This window comes from Uloborus diversus, chromosome 5 (assembly GCF_026930045.1).
Source record: "Uloborus diversus isolate 005 chromosome 5, Udiv.v.3.1, whole genome shotgun sequence".
NCBI lineage: Eukaryota > Metazoa > Arthropoda > Arachnida > Araneae > Uloboridae > Uloborus > Uloborus diversus.
Window position 1 is genome coordinate 159,966,944 of NC_072735.1, and position 26,539 is coordinate 159,993,482.

The 26,539-nt window shown below is 34.3% G+C and overlaps 1 protein-coding gene across 1 annotated transcript in view; it reads right to left on the reverse strand.

Moving 5' to 3' along the window:
• Positions 1 to 26,539, reverse strand: part of LOC129222505 (trichohyalin-like) — a 167,371-nt gene that overhangs the window by 58,054 nt on the left and 82,778 nt on the right. Inside the window, exons 3-10 of the mRNA XM_054857017.1 lie at positions 26,378 to 26,456; positions 17,156 to 17,270; positions 16,209 to 16,268; positions 12,816 to 13,077; positions 9,208 to 9,281; positions 7,157 to 7,220; positions 3,377 to 3,426; positions 2,293 to 2,415 (exon numbers count right to left, since the gene is read on the reverse strand). Coding sequence (XP_054712992.1) covers positions 2,293 to 2,415; positions 3,377 to 3,426; positions 7,157 to 7,220; positions 9,208 to 9,281; positions 12,816 to 13,077; positions 16,209 to 16,268; positions 17,156 to 17,270; positions 26,378 to 26,442 — 813 coding nt within the window. The 5' untranslated portion in view covers positions 26,443 to 26,456. The remainder of the gene's footprint in view (positions 1 to 2,292; positions 2,416 to 3,376; positions 3,427 to 7,156; positions 7,221 to 9,207; positions 9,282 to 12,815; positions 13,078 to 16,208; positions 16,269 to 17,155; positions 17,271 to 26,377; positions 26,457 to 26,539) is intronic.

A 26,539-nucleotide genomic window follows, 5' to 3' on the forward strand; every position in this document is an offset into this window, starting at 1 on the left:
AATTTGCTAACGTATACTCATCATAAAGATTAAATTTAGTGCATACCTTTAGGGTATTTTAAAATCTTATCAATTTCAAATGATAGGGATTAGTAATCTCAGAATTTTACATAAAGTTTTACTTTTTAAGTTCATCTATGTTGATGTTTTTCCTGAAAAAAAACGTAATTTTACACCTTCCTCCTTTAAAAAGTAAAATCTGCTTGAGTTAAACCTTGAATGAGCGCAAACGATTTGTAACCATGGCGATGAATACTTGTTCTCTTAATAGATATTAAAATATTAAAACAACAAGCTAGACATTTACTCGTCGTCATGGCAATCTGAAAAATCAGAGCAACACTAACCTCGGTCAAGTGAGCTTAATAAAAAAACTCGTGATTGCTCAAAAAAAAAAAAAAAAAAAAAATGTACCAGACTTATACATATTGGAGTAAACAATACTATGTTCGGGATTGAAAAATATTTCCCATTGAAATAGCTTTCCTCTCAACATTGAGATATAGTTTTTTTTTTCACATGAATACGTGAAGCTTTTGCTCAAGTCAGACGCCAAAATATTCTACGAGATTTTGTAGCATTTTAGGGAAGTGGAATAAAAAAGCTAACATTTTACACTATTCTATTATCTATATGCAAACAGGTGGAACTATTTTTTTGTGCATCTTAGGATTCTATGCAGTGTGGTATTAAATAGGCCAAGAGCTGACTACACAAAAATTTGCTCTTAAAGTACAAGGAAAATTTTTGTTTGCCTATGAAGAAGATCCTTATATAACCGATCATTTTGCTGCCAGGGCGCGTAAGAGGAATATAGCGGGGGCGTGCAGTCAAAGACGACAAATTTCAAGCAGAAATTCTGAGGGTATCTTCACGATTAAGAAGTAATCCTGCAGAAGCTTTGCGCAATTTCTTCAAAGCAGAAGTAAATCTAAAGTCACCTCAAATGACGCTTGAAATTCTCAAATATCATTTTCCTACCCGTGAAAAAGTACGTAGTTATTATCTCTACATAGGATAAAATGAAGTCCCCAAAAAGCGTCTGTGTGTTTGAACGCGCAAAACTCAAGAGCTACCCGGTCGATTTCGCTGGAATTTTCAGTTTATTTCTTCAAGTCTGGAAAAGGTTTGCAGGCCAGTTCGAAAATAATTCGATATTTTTTTTTTTAAATTCCAATTAAGCACAATTTTCACATAAATTCTCGAATACGGATGTGAAAAATTACTTTTACATGTTAACATTATATATATCGTTGGAAAGAGTAAAATTTTCCGCGTTCTACGCAATTTGTTTCAATGCTCCAACTTAATTACTGCAGGAGTTATTCGCGTTTTTAGTTCGAGTTTTATTAGGCTTAGCTGAAATTTACAGACACTACTTTCTTCATTATATACATCAATAAAAAGTGAAGGAATTGTTCCACACTTTTCCTTTTGATGCTTTGGAAAAAACGACATTTTTTACTCTAGATATATCTCGACCTATGGTCGAAAAACTAAGCTTCTATCTCTAAAGAAAAAAGTTACAAGCCTTTTTAAATCAAGTTCGGAAAATCTCATCTCCATTAAATTTGTTAATCATTTTATTTTACGTTTCCACGGTAACGCTTTTTGAATCTATTGTTTCTTTCCATCTATCTCATTTTATTTCTTAAACTTATTTTATTTTGTATTTCCCGTGGTAACACTTTTTAAATCCATCGTTACTTTCTCAATTTTAATATCTGTCGTCATTATTCGGAAGGGAAATTTTGCATGATGTTTTTTTCTTTTACTTAAGCCTGATCATTGAACATACGTCACTTGATACAACTTTTTTTTTCAAGGTAGACCGGCGAAAGCCGGGAAATGCATCTAGTAGCTAATAATTCAAAGATACAGCGCTGCCCTAGCTTGAACTATGAAAAATTTTGTATCACCACGACATTTTTTTCTGCCAAAATGTTTAATTTTGAGCCGAATAAGCGACATTTACTAGAACTTCATCTACTTCTAAATTCAAGGAATATACAGAAATTGTGCGAATCCTTTGCAAAGTATTCTTTGATATAAAGATATCTGCAGAATTTCTGCAGAAAATTTGTTGTTATTGGCTGCCCTCCCCTGCTTTATACCCCTTACTCCTACCTGGAAGACAAATCACTCAGTGCTATGTAAGAGCTTTCTTCTCAGGCAAAACTCTTTCTTTTGTACCTCATGTTTAATATTTCTGTTCAGCCAACTCTCGGTCTAAAACGTGCTACGTTTGTTTTTCCCTACAAGATATGCTACTTAACTGGAAAGGAGACTTACTCTAGTCTCCTCGGGTTCCGGTACGATACCTTCTTCAGCGGAGGGGGCGAACTTGTGGCGCTGAACATTTCCCCTTCGATCCCGGGAGGGATTGCCGAACCCCTTACCCCACGGGTCGAAATCCTGGGAAAAAGCAAACCACAGATGAGAATTCTGGATGCATCACAACAACAAGAATGAATTCGACTTTATTAACTTTATTAGGGGAAGTAAAACGACGAGCTAGGAAATGGAAAAGGTCCAGCTATCGATACTTCGTCGTCGCTTTCAGCAATCCAGTATTAACAAGTCCTTTCTTTAAAAGTAATTCTCAGAAAAACTGACAAATTTTTGAAAATACATTTGCCTCCAGTATCTTTAAGAGTATAGCTGTGTTATTTCTATGATTTTCGCTCTGAGTCACACAGGAGTAATGTAAAAAATAAAAATTAGAGATTGCTATGCTCATTGGTTCACACAGTTGTCTTTCGTTTTGTATCATTCTTCTTGAATGCTAGAAGCTGATACTATTCAATAAAAGCTTTTATAAAACCTAATACTTAAACACCCCTGTAAATTCCAAGTATGAAAAAAAAAATCATCATCATCTTTAAAATGGTGGAAAAGGTTATAAGAGTTGTCTGACAGAAACTAATCGAATTATAAGGAGACGTGTATACTGTATAAGACTCGACAACGAGCGGGAAAATATGTCTTTTCAGTTCTGACACGTCGTTTGAGCTCGACAATCAGCGGAGAAAATATGTCTTCCTTGTTCTGACACGTCGTTTGAACTCGACAATCAGCGGGGGAAATGTGTCTTTTGACTTCGGATACGTCGTTTGAGCTCGACAATCAGCGGGGAAAATATATGACTTCTGACACGTCGCGTCGTTTGAGCTCGACTATCAGCGGGGAAAATATGTCTTTTGACTTCTGACACGTCGTTTGAGCTCAATGGATCAGGATGCACTGTTTTGATTTTATGATTCGAATTCCTGTCATGAAAGTAAGGTAAGTAGTTCCAGGTTTCTATTCGGGCGCTTTCAAAAATAAATAACATGACGAACTCATTAGTTATGGAGATCTCAACAGAAATACTTACATCCATTTTCCTTTCCAGTTTCCTTGGACGAGTAGGCATGAACATTGGGTCTGAAACAATACAAATATTCAATGTAAATATTTAATAACTGAGAAAATATTGCGAATTTGTTTTATAATTTTCAGTATCTTTTTTGACGAAGTATTTTGGGAGCGGCTTCCGCTTGGTGGCAAACGCCATCGGCAGCGGATTGGCCTTCTGCGACGACATTGGCTATATCTCGCAAAATTTGGTGACGGATTTAGCGACTATTTGATGATATGTTGCTAAAAAAGTGAAGACAGGAATTGTTTAAGGTCTGGTCCTGCGAGCTCGTTAACCTCTGAACTGTAATTTTAGGGGCCACAAACGAAAGTAAATTTCATTCTTACTTTCATTTTTTGACGTTACTACTTTGAAAATTTGTTTTCTTGTTAGTGGGGCACCGAATTTCGTCAGGATCTACGCATCACTTTCACTTAATCGGGCTTTGCGTGCGGAATGGCTTTCTTTGATTGTCCCAGGGACAGTGTCCCTCACAAATACGAGAGAGAAATATGGCGTCATATTTGGATATAAGAGAAAAAAAACTTTAATAGAGAAACATGAACATGGGTATTTGCATAAGTTTACACAGGAAGATTTTCAAAGTGTCCATTGCTTACTTAGAATCATGTATGCATACTTTGGAATGACGGATTGAACTCGCTGTTATCTTACACCGGATATGACGTCATACTTCCCTCTCAGAATTTTCTGGAAAGCTATGACATTATAGAGACTATACAACTATAGAGACACAGTTCTTTGGGACCTCTTTAATATACTCCAAGCGAGAAATGCAGTGGCGCAGAGCTCATGCAATGCTGTTGTAGGAGCAGGGCCTAGTTACTGAAAAGGCCTTGGCCTACGGCCTCCACTTTTTAGAGCCCCCAAATGACTAAAATTGACAATGGCTAATATGATAAATCAGTTTAGACTGACTAAAAGGGTTAAGTTTGACTGCAAGGGAGGCCCAAAAGAAGAGTTTGGCCTAAGCCCCCCCCCCCCCTCTCATATCTTAATCGGGCCCTATGTAGGACACCTTGTGTAGTACACAGATAGCAGCATATTTTGGTAATTAAATCCTGAAAGTCAAATTTATGCTTCAATTTCTATCTCTGGTGTGATATACATCCTCGTTATGAAGTGCTATTGCCTTTATCCATCATCACGGAAAGCTAAATTTGGTTGCCAAACGATATGGCAAAGTGTGTAGTTTTTGTCAACGATTTCTGGCAGCACTAAGACTATTCTGACGAGAATAGTACTTTTGATTTTTCTTTAAATCAATTCTAATAATTACCACCAATAATATTTCTTTTGCAACTGATTCTTTAAATGTGCATATTGCATAATCGAGTACCAATTGTTGGTACATAAGTAATTTATAAAGGTCTTTAAAATATTTTGTTTAGGATCAAGAAGGAGAATATTCGGTGTTCCCCCATCATTAAAATTAAAAATGTGAATTACAATCGTGTTGATATGCAACATGCAACAAAATATAAAATATTAGTAAAGTAAAATCTTTCATGCGAATAGCAAAAGTAATGTGAATTTAAAAGAAATCTCCTAGAAAATTTGATTTTCATTCACGTCCCAATGTTTTTTTATGATTACTATCTTGGATGGTCGCATGCCTAAATGTCCAGAAAGCGGTTAAAGTTGCAACAGTTAGTGATACGGGGGAACAAAAAGTGACATCACACATTTTGTTTGAAATAAAAACATTTTTAGAGTAATACGCTTATGTAATACAGTGTGACATGTGTCAACAAGAGGGGAGGGGATAAGGTGAAATGTGATGGTGTAAAAAAATGGTAGGAAGAGGGTTAAATATGTTAAAAAAAAAGGATGATATCATTTAAGGAGGGACACTTATTCGGAAATTATCTGTAGTTTTTAGAAAGAGAAACTCCTTCCCATAAATCAAATAATAAGATGGAGCAGCGACATTTCGCCAGATGTTCCCTTCAGGTAATCTACTCTATACATTAGACGACATCCCACAGGAGTTGTCAACAAATGATGTCACGACATGAGGGAGGAGAGGGGTCGCAAAATTGGGACAATTTGTGACAAGGCGGTGGGAGGGAGGAGCAAGAAGTGTGACGTCACGCATTTTTTGTGGGGATATGTACATGAAAAATAATGCGACATGTGACAAGGGGAGGTAAAGTGTGTTAGATTTAAGACTTGAAATTTATTTTAAAACAATCAGTTTCATTTACATAATTTTACTTAATACTGTTTTTATCAACATTTCAGTTTGGCAACACACAGAAGACATTCATTGTTTATAACTGCAGTCACGCAATTAGAAACATAGAAGTTATTTGATTTTAATATAATTTTACTTTTGCGTTCATGTCTTCAATACGGTGTTGAAACTTCTGGGGCCTCTGACAGCTAAGTTTTTAAGTATCCTCTTTTGTCTGAAGTTTTTGATTTACCAAAGGTGGCCCAATCTACTTCGGTTAATCGAGTTTTATTGTAGTGTAAAATTAAAAAAATAATTAAAGGATTTTTTTAATGGCTGAAATACAGGGTGAGCTCAAATGATGGACCCGATTTTAAGTTAGTATGTTATATTTATCCCGAAACTTTGAATTCTGGGCTCTAACGTGAAATCGCCGCGACAAAACTCTGCTACTCTTCAAAGCAGAATCAAAGAGCGAAAATTGAAAATCATTTTAAAAGCTTTGCTTACATTAATTACACATTTTGTTTGTTAGAAAATAAAAGATGGCATCAGATTTCATTTTAAATTATTGATATGACTCTGGGTGCCAAAATCGAATCAGCTCTTGCATCTTCTAAGCTCTACCCGTGGACAAATTTTTGCTTGATTACGTTCATTGCTTTTTGAGGTATACTAGTCAAAAGTAACGAGAAAAAACGACCGATTGTTCAATCATCCTTTGAGATATTGGCCCCAAAATGGATGTACCCTTCAGGGTCTACCTTTAAACCAATTTTTATTTGTTTCTGCAGGTTACTTTCTGAGATATAGCAGTCACACATAACGAAGAAAACATTCTATCGCTCTTTAACTTTAAGTCTTTCTTTAAACTCATATATCACTTAATGTACTGCCCACCTCTGAGAAGTTGAGCTATGGTCTTGAACAAGGCCATTTGTTTCAAAAGAGAACAATAAGTAAGAAGAAGAACTGTTAGGCGCAGAGTTGGTCTATCATTGCAACCCTTTTATTGGCGAGAAAATCCTGTACCGCTTGCTACTTCTTACCTGAATATCGCAGTATAACCTGATTAGGCTCTTGCACCAAAAAACCCAAACCAACCAACTTACCTAAATAGTAATATTGTTCGCCAAATGGGTAATACACTGCCAACTAAACCCGCAAGTTCTTAAGCCGAATTTCCTCACCCCTATTTCAACAAAAGGAATCGTTTAATAGGTCGGGCAGCGGAGCTCAACTTGCCAGAGGTGGACAGTATTTTGGTAGCAGTTTTAGAAATTGCATGATTTTTTGAAATCAGTTCCATCATTTGTCTCACCCTGTATACTCTGATGTTATATAGGGTACTCTGAAAATTGAAATAATGTTCTATTTTTGTACTTAAAGGCTTTTCATTCGCATTTCATTAAATTCAATGTTTTAGCGCTCCCTAGACTCATGGTGCGCCACTGACGTTGTGGCAGAGGTGCTGGTGCACGACAGTGCATTTAAAAGAGTGCTACAAGTGCTGACAAAAGCAGAAGGAGACTGCCACAAGTGAGAAGAGATTACGGTACCTGTATGAGATAGATATGACCCACCATTGTTATTGTCTTCTCTCCCGAAAGGATATAGCTCCCTCTGGAAAACACAAAATGGGGAAATAATCTCTGTTTTCCGTATCAAAGAAGCAACCAATCATCACAGATTTTCATATACTTTTTTTTCCGTCATAAAGAAGCAACCAATCATTATTGAATCTTTAATTCTTTTTCTTTTCTCGTAATAGAAAAGCAACTGCACTATTGTTTTTCAAAATTTGTTTTACGTAATCGAGAAGCAACCAATCACTGAAGATTTCTTTCTTCTTTTTTTATGTAATCGAGCAGCATTCAATCACTGTTGGTTTTCAAATTCGTTTTTTTTTCATTATAGCAGAAAAGCAACCAATCACTTCTGATTTTTAAATTGTTTTTCCTGGACTCGCATCCGAAATTTAACTAGAAGTTTTTTTTACAAAGCAATGTGTCGTTTCCAAAAATTTAAAAGTACTTTTTTCTGAAAGATCATGCTTAAAAACATAAGAACTGACCATTTTTTAAATAATTTGACTAAGTTTAATATTTAAAATAATTACTTTAATCGGTGTGCTTTTATTGTTTAACGCTTCTGTCGATGACATCACAAATGATGAAATGCCATTCACTATTGTCATTCTGAAGAGCAAAATATTTAATTCGCATCTTTACTCACGTGTACTGGCAACGATATGGTTGATATCAAGCGTAGAGCGCAATATTTAATTCGCTGCTTGATGATCATAACGTGGAAACGAAGTGAAAAATGCGCCAAAGGACATCATTCATGACGTCATCAAGACCACGCCTTGTTTGAAAAATTGGACATTTAATAAAATTAATTAAAAAATAACTGTTGGGAAAATGAAAGTATTTTCTGGGTCCATGTTATTTTAATTATATTTTTTTGCTTATTCTATCAATTTCTATGACTAAAAGTAGTACTTTTGACTGAAGGAAACAACACCATTCGTCGCTAAAAAGACGAATGGGCTTTTCTCACTTTTAAGCATTTTGCTGTAAACCGATTTAAAGTTTTCCAGTTTACTGTATCGCTTGAGAACCGCCTCCAGTGTGAGGGCTTGTAACTTTTTTTACTATTTATTGTAGAGAAACGCACATTAGTCATATTATAAAATCGAATTTGGACATTTCTGTGGTGGTCATAACTCATTCTTCGATTCTTTTGAGATACGCCCATTCGTCTTTTTATTGACGAATTTATTAACCAATGATTGAATGGGATATTTTGAGGTTAAATTTTTGGTATTGAAGAAATTGAATGTCAATTACAGATGAATGTAATTTGCTAGCAAGTCAAAATTTGTTCAAATTTGATCAAATCTTCGATATACTGTAGATTTGTTACTTGTGAATCAGAAATTGTCAATGCGTTTGCTGCAATGCAACGTTGAGTTTTGAATTCAGCCGATTCCTTATTCGTCCTGTGCTATATATTTTTTCTTCAGTTTTTATATTTATATATTTTGTTTTTATTTTCCCGCTGTCCCAAATCAATCCCTTATTAGATTTATTTATTTAGTTGTTTGAGCTCAGTTCCTTATAATCCTTCAGATCTCCCCTCCTCATTTCCTCTTGATCAATTCCTTTATTTATACTTTTTTGAGTTTTCCTTTCAATGAAGTCATTCACGATCTTTTGACATTTTTTTCCAACGCTCCTTTTTATCTCTTTATTATTTTTTTTCATGAAGACATTAAAAAATTTTTTTGAATTCACTGCGATTTATTAATCTCTGAATGCTGAAATTAAAATGCTATCGCGAAATGCATTCTTAGAGAATTTTGAATTCTTTTAAGAAAAATCGTCGGTAACAGGTTTTCTAATAATCATTTGATGATTTTCCTTAAAGCTGTTGTACTATCAAAGAACACGTCAAAGTTTTGTTAGCATATTTATTTATTATGAGGGAATTTCTTCAGACTTTTTTACACCACTTTAAAATATAGTGTATAGTTGTTAAAGGTTGTATTTAATTTGCTAAAAATGCCTCTGAAATATTAAAACAAGATGTTACGTAATTTTCTTACCATTTCTTCCAGCTTTTTGGATTCCCATTCTTTTTCTTGCTCTTGAAGTTGTTGTTTTTGCTGAATCAATTCATCTGCAAATGAGAAAAAAAAAGGCATATCACTTACAGCAATTTTTTAGAGGAAGTAAAAGTTACAGTTGTTCTTACATTCTAGATAAAAATATAGAATGTAAGAACAACTTACATTCTTTATCAGTTGGACTAAAAACATTAAGTTTGAACAAACTGTGGTCTCACACAGAAATATATAAGATAGCACGAATCGCACCATTTCGGGCAAACTTCAGGTTATTTAAATCATTATAACTGTAGATAATAATCAACTTTCAGCTCTGATTTACAATTAGTACGGCATTTTCATTCAAAAGATAAATAAATAAATAAATAGATAAATAAATAAACACTGCGCGGTGGGGAGGGGGGGACACCGCGGAGAAAAAAATCACTGCGCGGAAAAAAAAAAAAACAATGCAAATGTTTCTGATACCATTTTTGCTGATTCTTATGCAAATTCCCCCTGAATCTTAACATGACCACCGTTTTTCCTCTTCATCCACCTATTTTTGGGGACAACCCTCCCTCCAATTCCCAGTTTTTTCAGTTTTTGACAACTTCATAGCCAAAAGTTCAAAAGCATGACCATTTATTGCAAAGAGTGACATTTCAGGGGTATTCTCTCCAAAACATTTCAAAAATCATCAAAAACGATCTTTTTTTCACCACATTTTTTTTATTTATTTTACGCTGCAAAACCAGGGTATCAGCCCCACTCTCCTTTGAGCTTAATGTCAGATATAATTACGATTAAAAATGAAATTAAGCATGCTTACAATATATCATTAATGCGTATTTATATTTGTGAAGATGCACAAACCCCAATATTTTTTTTATTTTTATTTTTTTTTTGATATAGTGATGAGTTATTCTTGTTTAGACCTACATAGAGCTCGTTCTAAAAATCGTACGCCGTTGAAACATGATATATGTTATATGGGCCAAGGGAAAAAGAAATATGCAATGAGAAAATACCAGTTCAAATTTTTCACCGCTAGATTACGACTTCTTGGTTTATTTATCAATAGCAATTTTCATTCCCAAGATACAGCAATTGATAAAGAAAACTGTCACGCTAATAACTGAGCACGCTAAAATACGCTTTGATCAAATGATTGAAGTGAATGAAAAGCAGATTGAGAACAAATAATCCTCATCCTCATATAACTAATAGCCGATGATCGAGTAACCCGCTTGTTTCAACAATGAAACTCCACCACGGCATGACAATTTGATAATATGTTTTGGTAATGTTTAACATGCAGGAAAAGGCTTTATTGTGACAAGGCTGAACTCGATCCGGTAACTCAAGTGTTTTACTGGTAAGATTGCGCCATTTCAGGGGAATGAAGAAACGAGAGAATGGTCAACAATGAACGCAACCTACTGGAGTTTAGGGTTCATCCACTGGAGTTAGGGTTACAATTTCAAACATAAAAATATCTCCAAACAGGCAATGGCTTCGTTCAAATGAAGAAGCAAATTTCACCCGTCATACCTTGACGGGCGATTTTCTTATGAGATAAAATATTATCTGTTTGCATATTATTGTTCTTTCTCCATTTTCCCTTTCTCATCTGGAGGTAAAAATGAGAACTAGTGCTTCCTTACTTCAAATTTGTTTTCCCTATTCGCAACTCCAGCGCTCGAATACGCTACCTTGCGGTGATTTACAAAATTAAAGAAAAAAATAGAACAATGCGTTCCACTTGTTGGTAAACATAAGCAGTTTGTTATGAGTATTTATTAACGCATTCGATGTGTCTTAGATTGCTTTCAGTTACAGAAATTGTTTCGTCCCTTAATAGTATTCTCGAGTTTCTCAAAATAATATTAGTTTTCATTATTTCCTTCTAAAAAGCAAGTTGATTGTTAAATGATGAAAGCGTAAACACAAGAAAACTCTGGATTAACAAACTTGGATATCGTTATACCGGGTAAATTTTTTTATTGTTTTGTGTGAGTTTGTAAGAATATGGGTTTTTTTTAAATCTTAAATTAATGTAACTAAACATATTTTACAGCAGCATTTAGTTGGAATGGACACTATGCAAAATATTTTTTTGAATATATTATCGTAGAACGAAATGAAAAATGTTTAACCGAGAAAGAATTTACTTGAATGCTTACATTCTCAGCTGAAAGGTTTCGCCAAATTTGTTTAGGGTTATAGTTTTAGTATTGTGCGACCAAAGAACCCTTGGCGAGATTTCGCATGTCAGTTAAATCATTTTAATTTTTTATCAGGAGTGGAATAAAATTAGTAGAAAGATTACAGAATTCGATAAGTAAAAAGAAATAATGGTAGATCAATTAGAAAGAAAACTACCACCATATATCCGTGAGAATTTTGTTGATAATTTGCATAGGGTGACATAATTAAATCATAACTCAGAAATTAGAAGTATACGAAACAGAAAAATTTAAAATTAACCGATTCGGCAGTTTGAGAAAAATAACTTAGCTACAAATGCAAAACATTTAGCGCTAGCAAAGCAAGGCAAAGAAGCATAATCTTCTTTTGATAATAATTCGTAATATCATATAATCAAATTATCTAGCATTAATTGTTATTCTTGTCAGGTCACAATTATTATTTAGTTATACCAAGAATTGATAAATATCGAATTCAACATTGTGGAAATGGCTGCTTAGAATTACGAACTACGTAATTTGCATTAACTTTTGACGTTTAGTAATGCTTCTTGAATTCTCATTTCTTTCTACGTGGGCCAGAATATCCACAAGACTTTGAAAATTAATTTAAAAAGAATAAAGTGAAAAAATCGTGCATACGAACAAAATTTACTAGGCTTATGAGAATTTTCTACGCTACGGCGTGCGTTTGTTTTGCCTTTTTCATCCGCCATTAGACAGTTGCTGCAGTGCCCCCTATAGTTCGTTGGAGTTGCGAATACACCATATAACAAGTAACCCAAGTTTCAATGGCTTAACTCTATCGGAACCATCTCTGCGTTGGTAGAAACGAGGTTAGTTTAATTATAACCACACGTAGAAAAATACCGAATGATTTTCGTTAGGAGCCTAATGTTAAGGCATCGAACACTAGATCAAAAACTCCCGGGTTCGATGACCGGGGTAACGGGAAAGAGAAATGATGGTGTTATTTCTTGACGGTTAGAAGCCATTTTTCGTCCAATTTAAAAGTCCAATCGTTCCAAGAAATGGCACCCCCTCCTTCCACGGCTACTGCTATCCATGGATACAACAATAACAACGACGATGACTGGCTGAAAAATATCTTAATAGCTAAACCAGTGATCATCCAATTTAAAATTCCAGCCTTTCCAGGAAATTACACCTTGTATTTCCAGGTAATCGGGGTTGTGATGTTTACAGATTCATGGACAGGACAACAACTAACCATGATCACGAAAACAACGACGGTAACTGGCTTGACCATTTCTTGATAGTTAAGCCAGTTACTGTCCGATTTAAGAGTCCAACCACTCAAGAAAAGGAAGTCCCGTCTTTCCATAGAAGTGCTACCCATGGACACAATAACAATTCAGAGTAATGAAAGGTACTTACTTAGATTGCCACGGTAATTCTCCTTGTCTTCGTTTTTATACCGTAGTTGATTCTCAATACTGAGTCTCACGTGTTGTGTGTCCTGGAAACGGATGTCCGGATGTCCTGGTATCTGAGTACGGATGCGGCCGGATTCAGTTCTCATGGGAGCTCCAGCCCCCGGTTTGCCGAACTTCCGGATAAATCCTTCCATGGTCTCTTCTTCTGGCAACGTCTCATCTGGAAGTCTGCCTTCTGGATATTTCTTGCGCTTGGAATCGCCCTTCAATCGGAAGAAAAATGGCTATGTAGTCGAGCAAAACTTTTAATAGTTGTTATCAGTTTGAATACTGAAGTAGTGTTTATGCTGATTTCACACCAACGGCAGCAGGAATAAAATTTTTGTTGCAGACAACGGCTCATGTCAATGAATCTACCTAATTTAAATCTCACATTCAGGGCCAGATTAAGGCATAGGGCACAGGCCCAGGACACCAAATATGCAGCTGAAGGTTTAAAAAAAATGAGTTATTTCATACCGCTCTACAGCAAAATGTATATGTTAAATGTCAAAAGCTTAAAATGTAAATTTTTTCGCGAATTTGAAAATCAAAATATTTTATTACTTTACTACATAGTACAAGCGGGGCAAGGGACACCAAATAAAGTTTGTGCCCAGTGCCTTCAAAAGACATAGTCAATCTCCTGTCATACTTTAGTAATGATCACCTCTTACTTAGATAGCTATAATGTTATTATGCAATGACGTAATATAGAACAGAAAATATTCGTTGTTGCTATGGTATCCGTAGCAACTGCCTGCTGTCCAACCACGGATTGCATGGAATTTTCAAACGTCCATGTAAGACGAATCTATGTGAATAAGGGATAAAGTGAAAATTTAATGCGCGTATTCCGCTCATTTGAATGAGACTCTGCTTCTGCAAAAGCTGACGTCGGTAAAAAATAATAGATTCGTCCATTTCCGGCTGTAAAACGGATGTTTGTCTTTCCATACAATCCGTGGTCAGACAGTAGTTTCAATAAATATATCGTGATGCCGTCGCATTTGATGTAAAATCAGCATTGGTCTTGGAAAAACTCAAATAAAAGCTGTACTTAAATTTCGAATTAGAGTTATTGATCATACAATAACTGAGAAGCACGTATTTGAACAAAATGATTGAGAATCTTATTTAAAACCATCATTTTCTTCACGCGTTTAGCCTACAAGCTTAAGTTCAATCTGTCTGAACTTTATATGAAATTTTAACTAAAACATTTTTGGAATTGCCTTTTCTTGAAGAAGAGTAGAGTTTATAGTAAAAAGTTTAAGTAGTAACTGTTTAGTATGTCGTAGTGGTAGGCATTGGTTACAAACATTAGATTTTAGGCATTCCAAATCCAACTCTGAGACAGTGAAAACATGGCCAACAACAGGGCATAATTACTACTCAGGCCTACTAGGCCTGGGCCTGGGGCCCCCTCTTCCTAAGGGGCCCCAAATCACATAAATAATTATGCATAGCATTACAACTATACGAAAAATACACACATTTTAAAACAATAATTAAAAAATAATGAGATGTTAACTGGCAAAACACTTTCTAAAATGAGAAATTTTATTTATTCTGCCAGTAGTGAATTTATCATGTCACAATTAAGAGAGGCCCCGAAGGAGATTCATAAATGTACATGAGAAATAATTTACTTAGTTCTGTGATAGACAATGTGGTCCCCCGAAAAGCATTCCGACGGCCCCCAAACCTGTAAATCAACCACTGCATTCCGCTATAGAGCCTTCAGGGGGCCTCACAATATTTGTGGGCCTAGGGTCTCAGTTTTAGTTGATCCGGCCCTGTCCAACAACTATTTATTATGCTCTTTTTATATGCTCTATTTATTATGCTCTTATTACTTAAACGATGTTTTGGCACAAAAAAATGAACTATGGTCATTTTTTTTTCGTGTAATACGGCAAGTTAAAGAGGAAAGACTTCCTTCGTCCCGAAGTAGTCGCAAGATTCAAGTGGAAAATTTTATCCCAAAGTAGTTTGAAAATCAGTAATAAATTACATTAAACACACCACCAGCTCAGTCAATTCCAGCCGAGGACTGAGCGTACGTATTAGCACTCATCAGCCCGGCATAGGAGTGACTGAGCTGGAGGTGGAAAACCTCTTAAGGAAGCCAAGAGTGTCAAACAAACTGGTAGCTAATACAGAATAATTCGGTACAGAGACAGCGCTTCAATAAGAAGAAGGATTTTCAATATATATAGAGATACATACAGAAGCAACTTAAATGCAGAACTTGTATTCATTTTAGTTTGTAGCCACGTATGTATTTTATTACCTCTGTATTTTGCTATCAGGTTTTCGTTCTTGCGATGAGCAACATCAAACTGAATAAAGTCTTCAAAATTTTATTCTGTGTGTGTGTGTGTGTGGTTTCTTTTTTTTTAATTTTTAAACCCATTACTTACTACACAAAGGGTTCGCAAACTTCTTTAGGATTTTGGATGGGGTTTGCGCGGGAAAAAAGGTTGGAAACTACTGTTATGGAAGTCAAAAGGATCATCAGAGAAGCAATGAAAAGTATTTTTAGAAATAATTTTTGTGACAGAAAGCGTGAGAAGGGTTTTAGCAGGTGCGTGGGACAGGAAGTGGAATGTCCAAACATTTTGTTAGTCGCCCAAACAAGTTACACAGAACATTACTAGTAGATACATTAGAAGATTGTAAATGAACAGCAACTTTTAAAGGAAAATCTTTACTAATAATAAAACTGAAAGTCTCTGTTCGGATCTCTCTCCGTCTGTCAGGATCTCTGTGACGCGCATAGCGCCTAGACCTTTCGGCCGAGTTTCATGAAAGTTGGCACGGAATTAGTTTGTAGCATGGGGGTGTGCACCACGAAGAGGTTTTTCGAAAATTCGATTTTGTTCTTTTTCTGTTCCAATTTTAAGAACATTTTCCCGAGCAAAATTATCATAAGACGGACGAGTAATTTCTACTACGGGCAAAGCCGTGTGCGTACCGCTAGTTAAGAATAAAGAGGAAAGTAAAAAGGTTCGAAATAAATATATTGTACTGCACTGAGAAAAAGGAGATTTTTGAGATTGATTGAGAGTTAAAAATTTGAAGATTAATGTATTTTTTTAAAAATTCGATTTGATCACAAGTGCATCAATACAATGTTGCAAACTGCTCACCGTTCGAAAGAACGGTCGTTCATTTTTCAAGTGAACGAACGGATTCGTTCATTTTAAGGATTCGTTCTTTTTTGATCCGTTTGTACATAAACGACACATCCCTATTAAGTAGGAAGTTTTTGAAATACAACTAAAATTTATACACTTTACCTTTTCACAAACATAATGAAACTCCTAAAACGTTATAAAGTTATACTTACCCCTTTTGCACCAGCTCCAGGTTTACCCCATGGATCGTAAGACAATAGCATTTCCATGTCCTTTTAGAAAAAGAAAACTTAATCACCAAAAAGTTTAAACGAGTCTGTCATAAACTATAGTTGCTCGTCTAGAATTTTACGGTTCAAGACATTATCCATTTTTACTTCCTTTTACAAACGAGCTGATGTGTGCATCACATGACTTCCTTTTACTCCAATTTAATACTATCATTTTCTCATTATTGGCAGTTTTAATATGATTCAATAGTTTACTCTCTAAATATCACCAACAGTGGCCAAATTAAAATCAGATTTTAAAAAAATCGCCAAATTTGGCGCCAAGTTGGCGACCAAATGATTGGCGATATAGCGCCAAGTGTCTGCCAAATTATAACAATGCTTGTTTACATCGAAATTAACAATGATTTCCCCCCATAAAGGGGCAAAAGACCCCCTTATAAACACCCGAATGCAACCAAAAGAGGAGTTGCACAACTAAACCCCACTAGGAGTCTAAGTACCAAATTTCAACTTTCTAGGACATTCCGTTCTTGAGTTATGCGACATACATACATACGCACATGCATACGTACATACAGACGTCACGAGAAAACTCGTTGTAATTAACTCGGGGATCTTAAAAATGGATATTTCGGGTGTCTGTACGTTCCTAGGTACATATCCACGTGTGGTCAGGTTGAAAAAAAATTCAACATTCATTTGGGGGTTTGCAAAATGGAAATTAAGGCCAATTTTTGGGTGAAATTTTTTTCGCGAATACAATGCAAAGCCGTGCGGGTGCCACTAGTAAAAAATAAATTTATAAATGACTTCAGTTTACGAAAGAATTCTCACCAAGTACGGAATAGAGATGTTAGATCGAATCTTAAAATACAAAAATGAGAATTACAGTTAAAGATATATCTTATGACGAAATAACTACACACCCTCCTTTTCTCTTCTTCTTTCTGCCTTCTCTTGATTTCCTTCATTTCTAAAACTTTTCTTTTCTCTTCTTCAACCATTTGTTTCTCCCTCTGTCTGCGTCGGACATCGGCGGAACTAATAAAAATAAGAAATTATTATAAGGATTTGACGAAGACAGGTTGCGAATCATTAACACGTACAGTCAAGCGTAGTCGATTTGAAATTCTAAAGCAAGAATTTGCAATTGCACAATTACAGTAGGGGAACATTGGGCAAGTGAAACAGCGGGACAAAGTGAAAAGGTGAAATATTTACTCTGATTTTAGATCCACCTATCTGGTATTATGTAGTTCCATATGTAGTCTAGTCCAGTCAGGAAAGAAAATACCGCCGAAGATTAAAGTATTTGGTAATACAGGCAATTTTAAAAAAATTGATGCTCATATTGTAATATTTTGTTGTAAGTTAAAAATTATTTTTGTTACTATAAAATGATAAAGTTCTTGTTATTATCATTTGAAATATTGATTGAGATCACCTAATATTCAATGCAGTAAAAATTTAGTTCATATTGAGCTTATTTGTATTTTAAATAAATCGTGCAATTAGTCAAGTACTTACGGGGCAAAGTTGGATGGGGCAAACAGAAAAAGTTTGTTTCATTTACTCCACTCAATCATTTAATCTAAATCATTTATTAGTTAATTCATTTACAATCCTTCATTTAGTAATTTACTTATATTTATTCATTCCTTCACTTATTTTCTTATTCATTCATTCTTTTACTCGCTCATTTATTTTTCTTCGTATATTACTTGATTTATTAATTTAATTATTCGTTTTTTGTTTTATTACCTTTTCATTTATTCATTCAACCTTTTATTTACTGTCTCTTTTGATCAAAAATATGTTTTATAAGCAAATAGAAAGTATTTCATTAGAAAAATATTTTATTCTTCACTTTGCCCCATGAAAAATAAAGTGAAAAGTTTCCACTTTTTTTTTTCGAAGACTCAAATTTATTACCAAAATTAAAAAATACGTTTTCAACGCAAGTTTTATTATAAAATACAATGTTCTTTCATTATGTACTGTAACTTTCAGAACAAATTTTCGATTTGTTCATTTTGAAAAAACTCAGTCATCTTAACCATTTCACTTTGCCCCACATTCCCCTACATGATTAACTGGAACCGAAGGCAATTCGGATAATCCGGCTAGTGTGGGTAATAAGCGAAACATATTCGTAAATAAGTAGACATCTTTTATCGCAGCAAAAAACGATGCTTTGTAGCAAAACTACATAGGATTGTTACTTGTAAACAATTAATGATTTACAGTTATGCTCAGCGATTCTCAACCGGTGGTCCGGCGAACCGGCACCGGTCCGCAGAATTTTTTTACTGGTCCCCAGAAATTTTTATCCGTCTTCAAAACTGTTCCTTACTCAAAAAAGGAAAACACAATCAAAATAATATCCTATAGAACATCTTTTGCGTGAATTTTGTGATTCATTTTCGTACTTTTCTACAATTTTTCAGCAATGCTTATTATTTCTGTACAGTTGTTACAATAATTATTTGTCTTATCCTTAACATTTAAATATTTTTGTAACAGTTCTTTAACGCCAAGTTAAACTATATTAATTCATTTGTTATTATTTATATATTTTGTAAAAAACGGGAAAAAAAACCTCAGTCGTTCGCAAATGTTTTGTTTTTTACGAGTATTTAACGGTTCTCGAGTAGACAGTTAGTTCGAGACTTTTCGAGTAGAAAGGGAGAAGTTTTTTTTTCTTTACAAAAAAAAAAAAGTAAACAGAATTCACATGTTTTAAACAGCAAGTTTTCATTCCTTGTGAAAAAGAAAGAGAGAGAGAGAGAGAAAGAAAAATATGGACGAAAAAAAAAACCGAAAAAAAACATCACAGGTCCACGAATTTTTTTAGAAGCTCTTGCCGCAGTCAGAAAAGGTTGAGATGTGCATGTTGTTCGTTAGATGACTATAGTTTATAGCGCGACCTATACTATGTAAGAGTTGCGTTAATCAAAGGAAAGAGCGAATATTTGGCACATTTATAGTTCTGTTCTTGCTATCATAATTTAGAATTATTATTTAAGTGAATATATTTTCTTAACTCCACAAATTCAGTCCGGATAAATTGAAGATCCCGATAAACGAGATTCTTTTGTATATAAGTATTGTAGTTGCCAAGTCTCCCGATTCGTTCGGGAGGCTGTCGAATTTTGATGACTTCTCCCGAACTGCGTAATGAAGTAAATATCTCCTGAATTCTCAACAAAACAAGGAATTTTCAGAAGTTTGAATTTCAAGAAAAATCTCCACGTTAAAATGATCGCGATCGCAAAAACAAAACCTTTTCATCGACAAAGTAGGCTAAATCGTATATGTTCATCATTTCTGAAACATATTTAGTTCATTTTCTTCTTTTTCAAAATTTTATTTCCCAAAAAATGCTGCAAAACGTTTCCGATCTGAATTTTCTAAATCTTCTCCCACTCTAAGGGATGTTTATTATCAGTTATAAGAGAAAAACTTATGCAAAGTTTAATTTTATTAAGCTTAAAAGTTGTAGCTTTTAACTTCATAAAAGTAATGTTAGTAATAATAAACAACTCAATTTCCAAATTTCGAGTCCTGTGTAGGCATAATTTAAAAAATTCTTGCTTATATTTAAAAAATCTGCGCGAAAATGCGAAGACTCCCTAATTTTCCGTTTTAAATGTTGGCAGCTTAGAATTAAACTTTGAAAGTAAATGCACTTTATTTAATACACTAGAAAGTCGCCCGTCAAGGTATGACGGGTGAAAATTGCTTCTCCATTTGAACGAAGCCATTGCCTGTCTGACGATATTTTCCTAGTTGAAATTGTAACCCTAACTCCAGTGGATTAACCCTAAACTCCAGTAGGTAGCGTTCATTGTTGACCGTTTTTTCGTTTCTTCATTTCCCTGAAACGACACAGTCTTACCAGTAAAACAGTTTTAAGTTGCCGGATCCAGTTCAGCCTCGTCAAAATAAAGTATTTCCTTGCATATCAAACATTACCAAAAAAAAAAATTATCAAATTAGCATGCCGCGGCGCGAGTTTCATTGTTGTTGATGTTAAGAGCGTCAATTGATCATTCGCTATTATATATATGAAGATTGACAGCAAATAGTTATGTTGCGGTGAGTTAGAAATTTTTCAATATTTGACACATGAGGCAGTAAGAAGCAAAAGGATGTCACTGGACATTTTCAAGTTTTGAGTAAAACACGCTTGAAGTTCAGATCCTAGGTAGGCTATCATTGATTTTTTTTTCTAAATAACTCTGCATAAAAGCACCTACCAAGGCTACTAGTACTATCTCTTGCCCCAAAGCGGAGAAAAGGTAATCCTATCATTTGTGCAGTTTATCTACAAATTTTAAATTTTGGCACTTACAGCCCTTTGTTTCTCACTTCCTCACATGTGAATTTATGAAACGCACATTTTAGTCAGCTTGTGCGGTTTAAGCGTTTCATTAACATGTGCGCATGCGCGTAATCTCACAAGATAACTACTTAAAAAAATCCGACTTTGCTTAATGAAAAGTTTTGCTAAACAGAACTTCTTTTTAACGAGTTCGAAGGAGGCTATGATGCAACGAAAAACATATGCAATGCTAAAGGTTAAGGCTCAGAGGATCATATCGCGGCAACAAGATGATTAAAATTATAAGAATTATTTTGATGGCTATGGTTATCACTACAATAACCATAATAATTATATTGTTATCGTAGTATTATCGAAGAACTGGCTAAGATGTGATGCAATATGGTAGTATATGCTGGCCTGTTCTTCGAATGCCAAACTTCTAAAGTTAACATTGCGTTTTTAATGAAATAAATCACTAATTGTAAACTTGTGATTCGTCCTAGTACATCTCCTGTTTTCATGATAATTTATGGCAGTATGTGTGAAATTAAATCAATCAATGACTGTATTGATGAACACGTCGTATTGAAATGTAAAATTAAGTAGAAAGCAATTATTTCGTTATTAACAAAAGCAGCAAATACATAAAATGAAGTTCTTTACTTTTAATTCATTTGGTATTAAAAAAATTTTAACTTTTTTTTTTGTAAAATATAATGAAACGACAGACGCTGAACTTCTTAAAAAACACATTTTAAAACGCCTCTTGAATAACATTTTATGATATCATGTATGACATTACATCATTTAATGACTGTATTGAAGAACGTGTCTTATTGAAATGTAAAATTAAGTAGTTAGTTATGTCATTATATTGATTTTAACAAAAGCAGAAAATACCTAAGTTGAAATAATTACTTTCTATTCATTTGGTATCAAAAATTGAAAATACAACTTTTTTTGTAAACTTTAATGAGACGACAGATGCTGAACTACTGAAAAAACGCATTTTAAATCTCCTGCTTTTATGATACTTTATCGCATTGTGCGTGATATTAAATCATTTAATGACAGTATTGAAGAATGTGTCGTACTGAAATGTGAACTTAAGTGGAAAGTAATTATTACTTCGTTATTAACAAAAGCAGCAAATACATAAGTTGAAATAATTACTTCCTATTCATTTGGTTTCAAAAAATTCAAAAATACAGATTGATAATGGATATTGAAATGACAGATACTGCACGATTGAAGAAACACTTTTTCTAGGTAAAATATAAAGTAAATATAGGATGTCAATGTACTTTCAAGTACTTTCAAGTGAAGTCTTGGGGAAAAAAGAACAAAATAAAGAACCGTTACAACATTTGGCATTAAACGCAATAACCCACTGACACTCACTTCCGATAGAAATTAGATTTTCGGTATTCTTTGTCGATTTGATTATGCCTTTTATTGGAAATGTATTGCAATCAGGAGTGTTGAAGCACGCCAACTAGCAATTATCTAACAATACTGTTGACTGTCACCCACAAATTGCATGACATGTGAATAACAATTTCCGTTGCTGTTTGCATTGAAGTTTTCGATGCGAATAGATAATTTTTTCTCTTAGATTTGTTTTCATAGAATTGCGTGAAAATTCCTGATTGCAGTTGATTTCTAAGAAGTTTCTCGAATCCTCAAAAGTTACAATTATAAAAATAATGTGAGTTTAGAGAGTTTCTAAATATATATTTGTGCAAACATTTACGGTGGACTGAGGCCAACAGAAGCAGTAGAAAGAAAAAGAAAATGCTATACCGGGTGGTTATAAAAGAAGTATCTCTATTTGCAACAGTCTGTGTCTTTACCAGATCGCGCTTTAATTTTAAAATCATTTACACATGTTGGGATTTTAAAAGAACATCTTGGAAACATTAGTTGTTCGTCAACTGCAGCAAAGACGGTGTCTTTCTGAAACGATTTTTATGCAAGAGGGAGTCCAACACACATTGAGCGAGCAGTACAAAATTTCTTACGGCAACATTTCACAGAAGAAAGAGTAATAAGCAGTATCTTCCAATGACGTGGTCTGATCGGTCCCCTGATCTGACGCCATGTGATTTTTGACTTCAGGAGTTCATAAAGTCTAATGTGTACCGTGGAGGTGTTCACATACCTCAGTGAAATAAAAGATAACATTACTCAACACGTGCGAAACATCACCTCAGATGACTTGCATTCCGCAGTTGAAAATTTCGCAGACCGCTTGTATTGTGTCTTCCAGTTCAATGATCAAGGCGTGGAACTTAAACTTGATCGGCATCGCCATGCGTAAGCGTAATATGCCTGTAACAATATTAAATAAACCACCCAGCTTTATATGCTAATTCTTTCCTCTTGTATTACCCATTATAAATTCAAAAGCGACACCTGTAGGTAAATTTTGCAATTAAAATGTTTTATTGCACCCCCCATCTTCCCCCTTCAAGATTAGTAAGTGTTCGAATTTTGGTTGCAATTGGATGATTCCTTCAAGCTTCAGACTGCTCCAAATAGAGATACTTATTTTATAACCACCCGGTATATCACGCTTAAGCATCTTTATCTTTATCTATATATATAAAAATGGACTTTGGTAAATTTGTTCCCTAAGATCTCATAAACTACCCGGCAGATTTGGCTGAAACTTTCACCGTTTGTTCTTTTTGGTACTGGGGAGGTTTGTAGACCAGTTCGATAAAAATCCGATTGATAGTTCCTTTTTTATTCTGATTTGTCCAAATTTTCGCATAAATGCCCCAATATGACGGTTAAAAAATACGTGCACATATTAAAACTATGTGTCCATCGAAAGCGCTTATTTTTCTGCTGAAGATGACATCTGTTAGAAAGTTCTAAGTTGTATGAAAAACGAGTTATGGGCTTTTTTTGTTCCATGTTCGAAGGCTTTCCTCAACCCCATTCATTATTTAGTGTATCATCTCAACTCCCAGTTCATAGTTAGAATTGTTGAATGCTTTTGTGTTTCGTCTGACTGTTTGAGGCTTTTCTCAAGTCAAATCTTAAAGTAACGTTTTTTCCCCAAAATTGGCTAATAATAACTATAGATTTGGTTGATTATTTTCCATTTAAACGGAACTTTAGTGTAATTAATGGTTTTTTTTTATTATTTGTGATGATTGGATTTTTTAATCATTATCCAATCTAACAGCAGAAACCTTGCCAAAATTTATGCAGAAAAATTTCAGTAGCGGATGCATTTGGCAGTTTTTTCAACTGTCACGGTTTTTGAAGTCAAAGACTACGTAATAATGTTTGTCAGCTTTCACCATGTAAACAAAATATCGTCAATCAAAGAATCTTTAAAAACTTTTTTTACTGTAAAATAATCCAGCAACTAAATTAGGCAAATCCATAAACAGCACAAAAACTTCCATTAATGTAACTTCGTGCACAAATTCAAACCATCGCCAAATTTTACGACTTATTTTGGAAACATTACTGATGAAATTGTTTAGCGCCATTTTATAGTGACCAAAAGTATCTTAGCATATGGCGACAATATCTCTTTAACAAAAATTAGTAACATACCGTTTTACAAAGTAAGGAGGGGGAGCATTATCCAAGGTATCCCAAAACGATTCCCGCAAATTCGGTAATATTTTAAATCGCACCTAGAACCTACAATAATTAAGAAGTTCCAAAATAACTAAAGCAAGTTTAAGGGGATCACGGGCGCGTGGCTACATTTTTTTAAACAGTTCAATAAACATACAGAGAAGGTAAAAATAAGTATTTACTGATAAATCTTTTTAAACATGTGAAGTTTAATTTCATATTTCGGAAATTCTTCAAATTTGTATACGCTTAAATTTCGTGTTTTCTTTCCTAAATGAATACTATTTTGCTCTTTTTACTTACTGCTACTTTAGTTTTATGAGTAAGGAAGAAGCTAGATTTTAAGTCACGTCAAAAAAGTGTGTTTTAAGTTCTTTCACTTAAAACAGAAAACAAATGCAAGTAACGATTGGTTCTGATAATTATTGCTAACCCAGGCAACGATGGGTATTTTTGCTAGTTATATATAAAAATGGAGTTTGGTAAATTTGTTCCCTAAGATCTCAGAAACTACCCGGCAGATTTGGCTGAAACTTTCACCGTTTGTTCAGTTTGGTACTGGGAAGGTTTATAGACTAGTTCGAAAAAAATCCGATTGATAGTTCCCTTTTTATTCCAATTTTAGTCCCAATTTTCGCATAAATGCCCCAATATGGGGGTGGAAAAAAACGTGCACATATTAACATTATATGTCCATCGAAAGCGCCAATTTTTCTGCTGAAGATAGCATCTGTTCGAAGTTTCTAAGTTGTATAAAAAACGAGTTATGAGCTTTTTTGTTCCCTGTTCGAAGGCTTTCATCAACCCAAGTCATTATTTAGTGTGTCATCTCAACTCCCAAGAATTGTTGTATTGTTGAATATTTTTGCGTTTCGTCTGACTTTTTGAGGCTTTTCTCAAGCCAAATCTTAAAGTAACGTTTTCCCACGAGATTGGTTAAAAATAAATGGATTTGGCTGATCATTTTACTTTTAAACGGAACTTATGTAATTAATGGTTTATTATTATTATTTATGCTGGTTGGACACTTGCTCACTATATCCAACCAACCAGCAGAAATATCGCCAGAATTTTTTCAGAAGGATTTCAGTAGCTGATGCATTTGGCAGTTTTTTTCCACTGTCGCTGTTTTTGAGCCCAAAGACTACGTAATAATGTTTCTCAGCTTTCACCATATAAACAAAATATCGCCAATTAAAGATACTTATATAAAAAAAATACTGTGTAAAACAATTTAACAACTAAATTAGGCAAATCCATAAACCGCACAAAAACTTCCTTTTTTTTTTTGCACGATTTCAAACAATCGCCAAATTTTACTACTTATTTTTGAAACATTTCGGATGAAACCGTTTAGCGCCTTTTTTTTTTTTTGACCAAAAGTATCTCAGCATCTGGCAACAGTATTTCTATAATAAAAATTAGTAAGGAGGGGGAGTATTATCGAAAGTGTCCCGAAATGATTCTCGCAAATTTGGTAAGATTTTAAACCGCACCAAGTGCTCACAAAAATTGAAATTTCCCAAAATAACTAAAGCAAGTGTAAGGGGAACACGGGCGGCTACATTTTTTAAAACATTTCGTACATCAATAGCCATACAGAGAAGGTTTTAGATTTAAAAAAAAAGTACTAACAGATAAATCTTTTTAAACATGTAAAGTTTAATTTCATATTTCGAAAATTCTTCAAATTTGTATATGCTTAAATGTCGTGCTTTCGTTTCTAATTGAATACTATTTTGTTCTTTATACTTACTGCTATTTTAGTTTAATGAGTAAGGAAGAAGTTCGATTTTTAATCACATCAAAATGGTTTGTTTAAAATTCTTTCGCTTAAAACAGAAAACAAGGGCAAGTAACGGTTGTTTCTCATAATTATTACTGACCCAGGCAACGCCGGGTATTTTTGCTAGTATTCTATAAAATGCAAGTTTTCAAACTTTTCCTGTAACGTAGCACATAATAACCTTATCAAAACCATTTTTAGTACTTTGCCTAATAGAATATCATTCTATGGTATGTCCAGATATTAAATACAATGCCCAAGGAATTGCCCAGAAAGCAATGCATTCTATATAATGCCTAGGCATTTTGTAGAATGCCGATGTTTCATACTTTGCCGGCCCATGGCATACTTATGGATAAAGAAAATCTAGAATTTATGTGAGCAGAGATTTCTTCCAACACGCATTAAAAAAAAAAAAAAAAAAAAACTTACGTGAGGTTTAGCTGGTGCACATAGATCCTGTCCGGGACAAGACTATCCTCCACCGCTGCGCCCATTTCCGAGTCGGAGTCTGGAAAGAAGGACGTATTTAAGCGATTAAGAAGATCCCCGCCAAACACAAGCAATTCACAGAAAAGAAAAATCATATAAAAC